The 12,502-nt window shown below is 36.6% G+C and overlaps 1 protein-coding gene across 3 annotated transcripts; it reads left to right on the top strand.

The window, feature by feature from the left end:
• Positions 1–7,364: 7,364 nt before the first annotated feature.
• IFT52 (intraflagellar transport 52) lies at positions 7,365–12,352 on the top strand. 3 transcript variants are annotated; one of them, XM_086970217.1, is made up of 8 exons: positions 7,365–7,452; positions 9,015–9,157; positions 9,417–9,493; positions 9,742–9,870; positions 10,217–10,459; positions 10,578–10,793; positions 11,138–11,374; positions 11,646–12,352. In XM_086970217.1, exons 2-8 carry the CDS (start codon positions 9,112–9,114, stop codon positions 11,760–11,762), a joined length of 1,065 nt encoding a protein of 354 aa, XP_086826343.1. In that variant the 5' UTR covers positions 7,365–7,452; positions 9,015–9,111; the 3' UTR covers positions 11,763–12,352. The 3 variants fall into 3 exon arrangements, with proteins under 3 accessions (XP_086826343.1, XP_022696736.1, XP_022696737.1); XM_022841001.2 differs by lacking the exon at positions 7,365–7,452 and adding an exon at positions 7,769–8,030; XM_022841002.2 differs by lacking the exons at positions 7,365–7,452; positions 9,742–9,870 and adding an exon at positions 7,769–8,030.
• The last annotated feature ends 150 nt before the right edge of the window (positions 12,353–12,502 follow it).

Below are 12,502 nucleotides of genomic sequence, written 5' to 3'. Positions count from 1 at the left end.
GATAAAGGGATTAGATACGCCGATTTTGCAGGAGCGTTCACTATTTTTATTGACCTAATTTACTTTCCTACAGCCCAAACTACCGGTGTCCTTCCGTCTGAAAACCACTTTTTGCGAAAAGCGTTTGCTTCAATACCGCAGACGTGGAGATAAAGCGGGCCAAAGAGAACGTTTTTATAACGAAAGCGATCTTTCCAGCGCAGACCTGTTTCGGGCATTTTATGCAGCGGACGGCCTCGTAAAAGAGAACGACTACCGTACAACTGTATATGTCCGGATAAAAACTAAATCTATACACTATGAAAAAGTGTGTGTATTAGTGATAAGAATAGTGGAAAATAAAAATGACGACGGAATAAATACGAGAAAATCAAATTCTAGAAATCGTGAAAGTTACTATCGTTACTTTAACTGTAACTTTTATTGTAATTCTATCTTCAAAACGAAGTTGCGCGGCGGTTAATGCAGGAAACGAGCGGTGTGTTATTCTTTTTGAAATGTACCCACGTATAGCAAAAGGCCGATTGGGAACTGACGTTATATGCTAAAAGTGACCATGAAAAAGCTATGATAACAAAGGTGCTATAATACTAGCAGAATTGCAAACGTGCAATTAGCTTAATGTAACACATAATGTATTTGATGTTTCGCATACCTTGCCCATGTCGTTCGAGTAATATAAGTTTTATAAACAGTTTTTCAAAGTCGCCGTTGGACACATGTACTTTGAAACATCTTAAAACGACAAGAGCCTATTCAACGCCTACAGGATGTACGAGTGCTTTTTATAACCGCTGTCTATAGATTACTAGGGTTCTATGTCGCTAGGTTCGTTGAAAAGGAAACATATTTATATTGGGTAAAATTTTCGTTTTAAGAGTTGGTCATGCACTTTCATCTAGCCCTATTTAATAGCTCGATGCTCTTTGCTAATATATAATCATGAATGGGGGCCATAACTAAGTTCATCCAATATCTCTTGCAATATAACCAGCGTACACAACTCACTGGGGAATTTATTTCATGTAACTTGAAAGTGGACTACGATTATGTAAAGGATTTTTTCTTACCCTTTGTTGAGTATTTCCACATAACTCCGAGCTGGATCGATAATAGGTTATAGAACGAAACTATCTCATCACAACAACCAAACTATTAGCGGTAAATGTTACATACATAACCTTACTCACCGAGATCCTTTGAATAGGTCGATACTGCTTTGCGGTAAAATGGACATGTTACTTGAAAAGCCTCGCTTTTCAGCTGAAACATAACAGGACGCTGTATTCGTTCTCAACTGTTGTACAAACGAGCCCTCTCTTTGAAAACGAGTTTAACGAGACAAGCTATGGCGCGTTTAATTCACGAAAGAAACTGTATATTCCAAAAAATAAAGACGCTGTGAAAACATAAAAAAATAGAGAAAGATCTCTATGAAGTAACTGACGTGATAAGAACATTATGATTATATAGTTCTTAAATAGTGTTGGACCCTTAATGACTACTTAGTGTTATTCCAATCGATAAAGATCTATTCGATGTTAAAGCTAGGTGTTTAATGATGAAGACTGTTTTTAATATGTTTTATGCTGGCGGTAACGACATGTAAGCATATTTCCTTTTGGCTTCATTCAGTTTGAGCGTTAACTAGAAGCACGATCATCATGAAGAAAGCAGCAATTAAATAATATCATTTTTTTCGTTACCTTTAAGTGTCTAGAAATGAAGTAGTTCTACCCGCTGAAGGTCACCAGCCAACGTTATTTATCTCTGCTTGACTACGTTTTCTTATGTTTTTTTTTAATTTCGTGTATCGCTTTCTTTTCTATACTGCAGTCTTTTTTTACAGCCAGCTACGTTTCGCTACATAATTAACATTCAATCAAATATCGTGAAGCTCCCACTAGGTCACTGTTATCTTATGTAGAACTTTTGAAATTCCCAATAATTTTGGTTTAGTTCAAGTTGCCGAAACGTGAATAGGGCTAATCACGTATTCAAATTGTGTTTTTGCTTGTTTATATAATTCTCATTAGTCGTTTATGCTTGGTTTATACAGTTTTCTTAGCACATTATCGGTTCTTCGAAGGCTCGAGCCCACTGGCTTTTGAATGTCTGTGCAAATGTTTAACGACAAAAAGTATGCTCGTTAAAAAACGCGCTATCCTAAACATAAAATACTCCCAAATTATAGCATAATAACCTGTTCGAGTTCTGTAGGACAGCTTCATACTATAAACGTCATGTAGGCACTGGGAGAATTAAAGCGTTGGGTGAAGGTTAAGCAGCGAAGTAGAAGGCTCGGTATATGCCGCAGGGCGCGAGGTTAGAGCCCAATCTAGTACTCAAACTGAGTACTTAAACTCAGCACAGAGCATGGCTACGATTGAACAGCGAGAATATAATACATTCGTTACATCCGTATCGGGTTTTTTAGAACTCATAGTAAAATTTTATCCAGTAATAGGTGTACATGCTTTGCAATAAAATCATGGGCCGGGTAAAACACTCGTTTCTGCTAAGAGCTGATATGTGCGTGAAAACGACGCTTCCTTCCAATATTAATTATTTTAAAAGAAACAGCAGAAGAATTGATTTAAACTTTGAAAAAGTTACAAATCTTACAATAAAACATGGGGGAAATTGACCTAAGTAGGTGCTATAAACAGCTTTTATAGCTTTTATTATAACAAACAATACCTTCCTTTTTCCCTCCCCAAAATAAGCTTGAGCATAGAATAGGCCAGCTTGCCGTGAATTGCAGAGGCGATAAAAAAACGATGACGCGTAAGAAATCAGTGCACTTTATGCCCCACTGCCATGCTGTTTTTCGAAAGTAATAGAAATAGCATATCCGAATGTATATTTCGTTTCAAAAAAGTCTTACGCAATTATAGGAAGATTACACAGAGAGCTGTAATTGTGCCATGACGCCAGGCCACTTTATATCTGCCTACCAAGGTCTAGTATTTTCTTTGTTCAAGTCGCTCTCTTAGGCACTAACCGGATCAAATCTTCGATATTCTTGTCATCCACAGGTAGTTCGTTCAATCCTGTAGGTACAGAGGGGCTAATCATAGGGCGAAGGAACTGCATGCTAGGATCGTATAAAGATAGCAACGCGGACAGAAGACCATAGTTTCTACTAAATATTGCTTAAGAGGTTTTTGAGGCACACTTATTAAAGTCCGAACCAATTATGTTTTCGATTTGAATAACACAAGTTGATTTGCTTGGATCTTCCACTTAGGTCTACAACTAGGAAGGTTTCCAAACCGGAGCAGGAAGGAGAAACGAGAAGAAGGAAGAAGGAGCATACACCTATTAGAAAGGCTGCATTGTGGAAACAAATATGGTTTACTAGATCACCGATGAAAGTTTAAGCCTTCATAATTGCAACGTAGGTTAAGGGATATTTCGAACCGCTGTCCATGCCGGCCGTTGCAAGCGAATGTAGGAATGACCGTACGGAAAACTACGAACGAACGACCTCAGCTTTACTGCACTGAACAAGGTGGAAGCCTTGTAAGCCGAAGAAATGTAGGGAGCTTTTAATTGGTACAAGATGTCATCGATATATGCTATTATATCGCTGGTAGCTTTTTGTATATCGGTCATTGCTTGAGAGGTTAGTTTGATGTACTACAAGTTGTGCCTAGTATACGGATAATACTCCAGGATGAATTTATTGACGGAAGGTTACCTCTTTACACCCTTGATACTAGTATTATACCAAATAATTCTCATTTATGTTTCTTTACTCAATCGTACCTGTTGTGCTCACGTATATATGTATATATTAAATGCTCAAAAAATAGAAGAGGAACCTCTTATCGAAACCGCAACTGGTTCAATTTCCCCTCCTATTTAAAAAGTGAAGTTACCCTTCTTAGTACACTATGCTGTAAATTCGAAATAAGGTTATATAGTCACACTTACGCGTTGCCATGTGTCTAGAGAATCACCTGATCACTATAAGCGTTAGCTATTTTCTAAGGAGATGGCTTCATTAAACAAGTACACCAAATAGCACCTACGTCGAATCAAGCAAGCCAACTCTGCAGATCCCAATTGGTTCGGGTATTTTTCAATGTTGGCAATCTCTAGTAGTTGTCTGACACAGTCGGATTTCTGCTTAAACGATTCTTCTTTAACACGGAAAATATGCTTTGGATGAATGTATACTATATACTTTTTGATGTGATTTTTAAACAATTGACTCGTTATGCATATGCTGATATATGTACGCACTCACAGACGCACGTAGCAAGCTCATTTTTTAGCATGCCACAAAGTTTCAGTTATCATTAGTAGCGTCGTTACACGTCAAGTTGCAGATTACAAATAACCATCAAGAAAATTATGCATTAACTACACACTTTATGGTTTATATTTCATCCTCTAATAGAGAGCTATCTGCGCTGACCACATAAGAGTACTAGAGAAAGCCAGAACTTAAAGAAACTGCAGTGGCAATAGACCACGTAACTATTACGTACTACAACACAGTCTTTCCAACTTAGGATTTATTGTCTAAACACGTAAACAAATTTTACTAGCTGGGCCTAAACCTTTGATATTAAATCCTTCATGCATCTTTTCTAGGTAAATTGAGCAAATTCTAATCGTTTAAAGCAAAGCCCTGGCTAACCAGTGCTGATGTGTGAACAATCGATTGTAATCAGGACTTGTTTATGCTATATTAGGTTATGTTTTTAGACGTTAACTCAAGATACTACGCTAAACATTATATCGAGTCTATTGTGTTTCGCCAATCCGTGCAGCGCCCCTGTGAACACTTGGAATATCTGACATTCTAACGGTTTAAATGTTTACCGTTAATAGATAAGTATCGTTCATTTTCCTGTAACTATTTGTATATAAAACAACGAGCTATGACGAAGTGAATACAAATATATTCAGGAAGATAATTATTTTAAATGTACGGGTAACACCTTAACCTACGGACTAATTCAGTCGAACAGCGGTTTGGTCTTTAGGCACGTTCGAAAGACCATGCCCGAGCTTCCTCTGGCGGCAACAGCGGCAGATAAGAGTCATTGTAAGCGCAAAAACATAAAGTGAATCTCTATGTTTTACATACGGTATCGCCGTTAGGCAGGCATTCCATGAGACAGACTAGCACCCAGCACAAAATGGAGTCAAAATAGAGTGCCTGTCTATGCTCCATGTAAGGTAAGACCATAGACCACGACGTGTCCCATATTTTAGTAGGCAAATACGTCACCCGCTGAGCTGAAGTGAACCCACAGAATAAAAAAACTCCTCCCAATCCGGCATCTTGTACAGGAGTTGCCTAAAAGCAGAAAAAAAAGCCACTCACTAACGAGTGGAACTGCAGTACCCGCGTTCGACGAACAAGATTATCTATGCAGCTTGAATGAGCTAAATGATAATAATTACTTTTCCATTAAAGATACTTTTTGTGGACCCTTTCTACACACTTTTTCGCCAGTCCTAAAGCATACCGTGTTACTTAAATTTTTGTACATATATTTTCAGACAAAAGCTAACAATTTACATAAAAAGCGATTTTTAAATTTTTGTAATTTTATAGTTTTCTATGCGGTTTCGGCCTTCATTAAACGCCCCGTTTTAATCCAGGGGCGTATCAGTAGCGTGTATGGGGGTTTATTATTTGTCGTATAAAAACAACAACACAGAATGGCATACTGATAAAGAGTGATATCAGAATGTATATTTAAATAATCAAATCAAATTAATTATTTAATGAATAATAAAGATACTTACATAAATACTTCTGGTAAATTTCGTACCCAATCGCGTCTAATTCGTCGAATACTCAAAGATAAAAGCGTTTTTAAGGGGTTACTTCAAATTACTTTTCACAATTCATCGAAATTAATGGTCAACAATTGTGTCAAATATTTGAATGCGCGCTACTAATTTTTTGTTTACTATAGTAAATGCTGCATGTTTTTGAAACCAAAACCAATTGAACTGGAAAAATTTATATCTAAGTAGTAATGCTAAGCTTCAGAGCTAATTTTTGGTGCGCTAAAAATTTACTAGAGTACAACATCGCCAATCCGAGACATCATCATTCAACACTGTTCTCTCACATAAAAAATGTACCTTAAATATGTAGAAATGATCGCTGGTTGCAAACTTGAGATATTATTTATCATTACTTTGGTGCACTGAACATTGATAATAATAAAAGTAATAATAGATTTTATAATTATTATTAATAGGTACTCATTTACTATGAAGAACAAGTTATGTAAGGGAAGCACCATATTTCGCTTTTCCTAATGAACTATAAACCGTAATGTATTTTTTTTAGTCATTAAGTAAGTCCCAACGAAAAACCCAATTAGGTAAGCAATTCATAATTTCAGTTTAAATGTTACACGATTACTATCAAGGCTAATTAGTAATTCTAGTGCAACTGTAGCGGGGACAAATGCACCGACTAAGTAAATTTTGTATCCACAAATTAAAATTACAAATAATAAAATTCTTCTATTCTCGGCTAAATTTCGTCTGCTCACGCTAAAAGCAGCTATTAGCTAGAATACGAGTGAAAAACCTTTAGTAAGCCTAAACACTTTGTATAGCGAAGCTTAATCATTATATGCAACTATTTTAATATATTATATTTGTGCCATTGCTCAAGCACAAACAGAATTTTAACGTTAGCAATCTGTCATCACACAGAGCTTTATTTTTTTCCTTGTTTGAAGGTGCACGGCGTGAGAAATAAGACAATGATATTTAAAATTCGGCTAAATATTTATGTTCCTAGTTTTATAAAGCCTAATACTTATCTGTACATTTTCTATAGGAGAACAAGATGCTGCTATTATACATCTCAGCAATATTATTAATGTATGTCGACATATATTACAAAACATGCGTGATTAAATAAACAAATATAATACTATTACTATATACATTATTATATACTATATTACATTGTCCAAAGTTGAGTCGCCAAACGTCTACCATCTTGCCAAAAAGTTTTAGTAATAGGATAAGTTGTAGGCGACGACTTATAACTTTTACTGTCACTGAGGTGGCAGCGGAATTCCACGAGCGAGTCAGCATAAATGGGCGATCTATCATTTCCGCGTAATGTCGTCGTTCTATTCGTCGTGCATTCTTGGAAACCTCTACAGAGTAAACTAATTTTAATTTGCTATTATAATTATTAACCTTATCTGTATAAAATCTATTATTAAAAATATTATTTTCTTTCGTGTTTGCAAAAATCCTTCAACTTTATCCGGTATTTAATAAATTACTCCCATTGTTACAGAATACGGACAACCCGAAATCGTTTTCGTCCGATTAGTATGCATTTTTAGTACAGCTGTTGACAAGCCTATACGGTTTTTAGATTTAGATAGAAGAATAGAAGGGGAGATGTTTTTGCACCGAATTGCTATTGATAATCAGGAATAAAACGTAAGTTGAAACACGATTGTTTAAACAACAAACACCCTTTTATACCGACTTAACCTCTAAGCATTGCGATCTGTTCCCCAACGTTATTGTTTTGGGAGCTTTTGTCATTTGATCAATATTACCTATCACCCCATTTTAACATTTAAGCCCCATTTGACTGTTTAAGCTCCAATCAAAGGTTAGTTTTGCCTTCTATGGTGGCATCTTGCCCGCCAAATGACCTTTGTGGCGCCAACATCAAGTTAGTATAGATATATGCGCGAATGTACATACATATGGAAACAGGACACAATGGCGGAGTAGTCTCCATGGTTACAACACAAAGTATCAAAACACATCGGGATTAGAGTTTCGGGTCCGGATTATTTTATCTATTTCGTTTTGAGTGTCCACACTAATACAAAGGTGTATTGATCTTTGGAGATATATACATAACGCAACCGTGCGAATTTCGCGACCATACTTGCCGGCATGGTGGAGGAAAAAAGCGACCGTAAAAAGACGAATACGGTTATTTTCGATGTGTCCAAAAAGGAGCCGTTTAGCATTAACGAAGGATACAAAATTCTCCATAGGAGGTAATGCGCATACAGCGCACAAAAGCTATTTATCTCAGATCAATTTACTGTCGTATTTTCAGTATCTGGTTGTTGATTTCTATAATTTAAAAGTAAAAAACATGGATGTGATAATAAAAGGTTCTCAATTATGAGTTACATCTGCACACTAAATAAATATGTAAAATGGTGTGGCATTTTACTTAATGAGAAAGAACGCACAAATGGTAGCACCACATGTCAAATTGTCAAAGCAAAATAATAAAAGGATCCTTGAGAGCTCATCGTATGGGTGTATGGGCGATTATGCTGACATTAGTATAAGATAAAGAACTATTCAATAACTTGGTGATTTAAATTCTCAAATGTGTTTAAACCCAGTCCGTTATATGCGGCTGCGGTTAGCTCGCAGCGACGCAAGCGACCCGATAAAAGCAGGCGTTCCGATATCGAGTACCCAAGTCAGTTCATTAAAGCGATGTTTGTGTTGTAACAGGCTAGCATTTATTGGGGTACCGAGTACGTATTTCGAAACTCATGGAATCCATATACATCAAAGTCGTAATCCTAAGTTTTTAGTCTGAAACTACCAGCAGTCACAATGACAACATCGTCCACAAAGCTGGTCATTACAAGCTAAAATGTTTGTTAGTAGATTCTCTTTTGATCTTTGTAGTATCTCATCAAATACGAGAGAAACCGTATTATGCATACAGAAAAACTTGCACTGACGCTATTGAGACATACATTAGTTGACAGTTTATTCCACACTGTTCATATTGTGATAGTCTGAAACTGTTGTATGCTACGCGCAAAATTGATCTGTACAGCCAAAGTAGAAACTTGAGTTAAAGCTATCCTAATATGGCTACCTCCTCCTAACAAACCTCAGTGGTGTGGGATAATAAACTCATTAAGGTCAGCTTTCATCAGTTGGGAATTGTTACTTAATGGCCCATGTAATTAAATAATTTAACATGAATTGCGACTTGAAATTATCGGCAGGCTAAAGAATTCATGGCGCGTGGGATCCAATCGGGAACAGATACGTCCAGAAGTTCTCAAGACATGTGATGTTTTTGTACTTGCCGGACCACGGGCGATGTTACTTGACACTGAACGGCAAGCGCTTAAAAGGTTCATTGAAGGTATGAGAATCAACAGCCACACACTATATGTATATCTGCTAAGACTATACTACTTATATTGCTGTATTTATAGTAAAAAATTTCTATTGTAATAGTATATTTTAAATATATTTGATCGTAATGATCTATAAATAAGTGTCGCAGATACAGAGATACTGAACTAGTACAGGGTGAACTTTTCTGTAGAAAAGTCTAATTTTTAATGTGTTTTACTATATTCGTTTTTTAATTAGAATGATCATGTCGCTTATAATTTCAGAAGGAGGACGCTTGCTTGTGATGCTTGGTGATGGAGGAGAAAAACGATTTCAGACTAATATTAACGTTCTTCTCGAGGTAGTAAATTCAATTTTGTCTAGCTTTGCCTTTGAATTCTAACTCTGTTGTATTTTCTTTCAAACTATAAGTACTAGTACCGCATATATAATTTACTTGATGAAAAACCTTACTGCATAACAATATTATCAAGACTTGATTGAGACTATCATGCAGGGAATAAGCTTCGTGATTAAATCTCAGTTGCTTTTTATTTGAGTGGTATTCGTTATCAATATATTTCGGCTTAGATGAAGCACTTTTTTCAGGAGTACGGCTTAATGGTAAACAGTGATGTAGTGATTCGCAACGTCTACCACAAATACTTTCATCCGAAAGAAGCTTTTGTTAATAACGGGGTTCTTAATCGGGCCTTACTCGAGCTCGCTGGAAAACGGGTGAGAGAAGCTCCCGCCAAAAGTGTTTGTTCCTAGGTAGGAAAAAAGGAGGCAGCCGTCAAACTTTAGAACTTTTCTCAGTACGGCAGACCTTGATTGCTATATTTACAACGGAATGCCTTATTCATCTTGAATTATTTTCGTCCTAACAGGTCATAAGGTCACATAAAGATCAACGTTTCAAGATAAGCACTCAGCAATGGATTAGTAATTTACCTCTGCTAAAATTACCCAAAGGTAGTAATAAAAATTTAAGCGGGCCTTGAGGCTATTCACCTAATTTTTGCTAAAAATCACTGGGAAAATGTTAATGATGGTTGTTGTGTCCTGTCTCGTCGAATTTCAGGTAGATTCAGCTCAAGAAAAAAGAAACTCCCAGGGATTGGCTTTTGTTTACCCTTACGGAGCAACACTAAATGTGTCTCGAAATTCCATTGCGTTACTGTCAACTGGCACAGCATGTTTTCCACTGCAGAGACCTGTCTGTGCACTTCATCAAGGGCCCAATTCAGGCAGAATTGTCGTGTTGGGCAGTTGCCACATGCTTGCCGATCTATATATTGATAAGGAAGAGAATAACAAAATTCAGGTCAGCATGCATTTTACGAGACTTTGGTAAAGCAAGGCCTGAAATATAAACGGGTGCGCTAATACAGTGCTGTATAAGAATCGCACTTACGTATCTAATTTAGATGTTGATTTCACAGGATATCATAATGCAACTCCTGACCCGGGAAGACGTAAAGCTCAATCAAATTGATGCACGAGATCCTGACATAACGGATTATACCACAGTGCCAGATATTGCTTACCTAGCCGACAGACCACTCGGATGTTTGGATGAGAGTGAAGAACTTCCCTCTGATTATATGAACCTTTTTGAGCTCAACCTTTTCAAGCTTGACAACCTCGCTTTGCCTACGGTAATTGTAGAGTTTTCAATCGCTTTTATTAATTGCACTGTCGAGCAAATGCTCGTTCCAAAAAAATAAAAGCAAGTGAAACGTAATATTGAATTAATCTGAGCTATGACATAATGCTTTTCTGGATAGTTATGTTTCATGTTTTTAGTTGTGAAAATCAGGCAAATTGTTCTGTATTTATAAGTACGCCATAGGCAGATAGCGGGATCCACCGCTGTACAGTATTGATTTTATTATTGGATGGAATTTTATTTAGACTATAAGTAGCAACGTTGGCGCATGCTAATTTCGTTTGCTTACCTGTTTATTACATACTGTGCATTTTCATCTCTACCACTGTTCAGGTGTTGGATAGTTACGAAGAGCTGCAAATAAAACACGAGCCACTAGGCCTTATTCGGCCACACTTTGACTCGCCGTTCCCCCCTCTTATTCCATCAGTATTTCCGCCCCAATTTCGTGCACTCAAAGACCCCGGACTTGAGTTGTTCGATCTCGATGAAGAATTTAGCTCGCAGATGGAACGACTTGCTCAATTGACCAATAGGTGCACCGACGATGACCTTGACTATTATATTCTGGTAAGTATATCCTTTTTGCATATATCTGCATATATTAAATAAAACAAAGGCATCAGGCCCTCAAATAGATCGAACCGCTTTCTTGACAACGTTCCATTACTATCTATGCCCAGATTATGTGCTAGTGGCTTATGGGCATCTATTGGGCACTGTTTAATCTTCTATAGCGGCTTTATGCTTTAACTGAATTTACGCATCATCATGTTATCATCAAAACGTTGCGCACGTTTGTGTTGAGTTATTAACAAGAAGCTACGGATTTTGTTTGTAGGAAGCTGGCGAGATCCTAGGTGTATTTCAGAATTCTTCGGTGAAAAGGCAAGCCGCTGCTGTATTGGATCATATCTTCACGCAAGTGTGCGAGTTCAAAAAGCTGAACCAAGACTAAACAAGAAGTCCCACCGTCAGAATTCACTTGGTTATATATATATATACAAGATAGCTATTATGTTTTTTCTGTAAATATCCTAATTTTGAAGCACTGTGTTATTATTGTATCTAACAAAATGATTTGCCTTAATTTGCATAAAAATAGGTTAAAATTACTGTTATTATATGCTTTCCAGTACATCATTGGTAAATCTAGAAAAGTATCTGCATTAAGCGTTCTTCCCTACGATGATTAAAGCCAAATTGCTTGTAGCCGTGGAGTAGTGCTAACTTTTATTAGATACAAAAGAATCGTGATTTATAAACTTTGAAGCTTCACACACCATCTAAATAAGAGGCCCAACAGTTTCGATCTTTCAAAATATTTGTGTGATTAAAATATTGCCATTGTGGTTTAAAAACATAATTGTCCACAAAAATGTCAACTCAATGTCGTAATTGAAAAAACCTTTTACGGTATAATATTTTTTTAATACAACGCAATAGTGTAAAAACTGAGAGTACAACAAAATAATGAAGTAACTGAAGGAAAACATATGTTAAATAGTTACAAAGGAAATAAAATAGAATAAATCTCCCGAAATCCAATCTCACCTTCTTTTATATAAAGATAGGTTAGGTGCTGCACCACTAGTTTCGCGATGGCCAATAATTATGTCTGACAACCTTAAACAGCATCAGTGTACTTATGACAACGAAAACATGCCTATATTAAATTTATATCTTTACTAAAAAGAA

This window comes from Varroa jacobsoni, unplaced genomic scaffold (genome assembly GCF_002532875.2).
Source record: "Varroa jacobsoni isolate VJ856 unplaced genomic scaffold, vjacob_1.0 scaffold_901, whole genome shotgun sequence".
In the NCBI taxonomy this organism is placed as follows: Eukaryota; Metazoa; Arthropoda; class Arachnida; order Mesostigmata; family Varroidae; genus Varroa; species Varroa jacobsoni.
Note: the sequence above shows the minus strand (reverse complement) of the source record. Positions and strands in the feature narration are given on the sequence as shown.

What these genes read in the sequence shown, in the direction of transcription:
- IFT52 (XM_022841001.2), top strand. Translation starts at nt 7,924, where the DNA reads ATGGTGGAGGAAAAAAGCGACCGTAAAAAGACGAATACGGTTATTTTC. An exon ending in ATATTAACGTTCTTCTCGAG is followed by an intron (nt 9,494 to 9,741) that starts GTAGTAAATTCA and finishes CACTTTTTTCAG; the next exon opens with GAGTACGGCTTAATGGTAAA. An exon ending in ACCTTGACTATTATATTCTG is followed by an intron (nt 11,375 to 11,645) that starts GTAAGTATATCC and finishes TTTTGTTTGTAG; the next exon opens with GAAGCTGGCGAGATCCTAGG.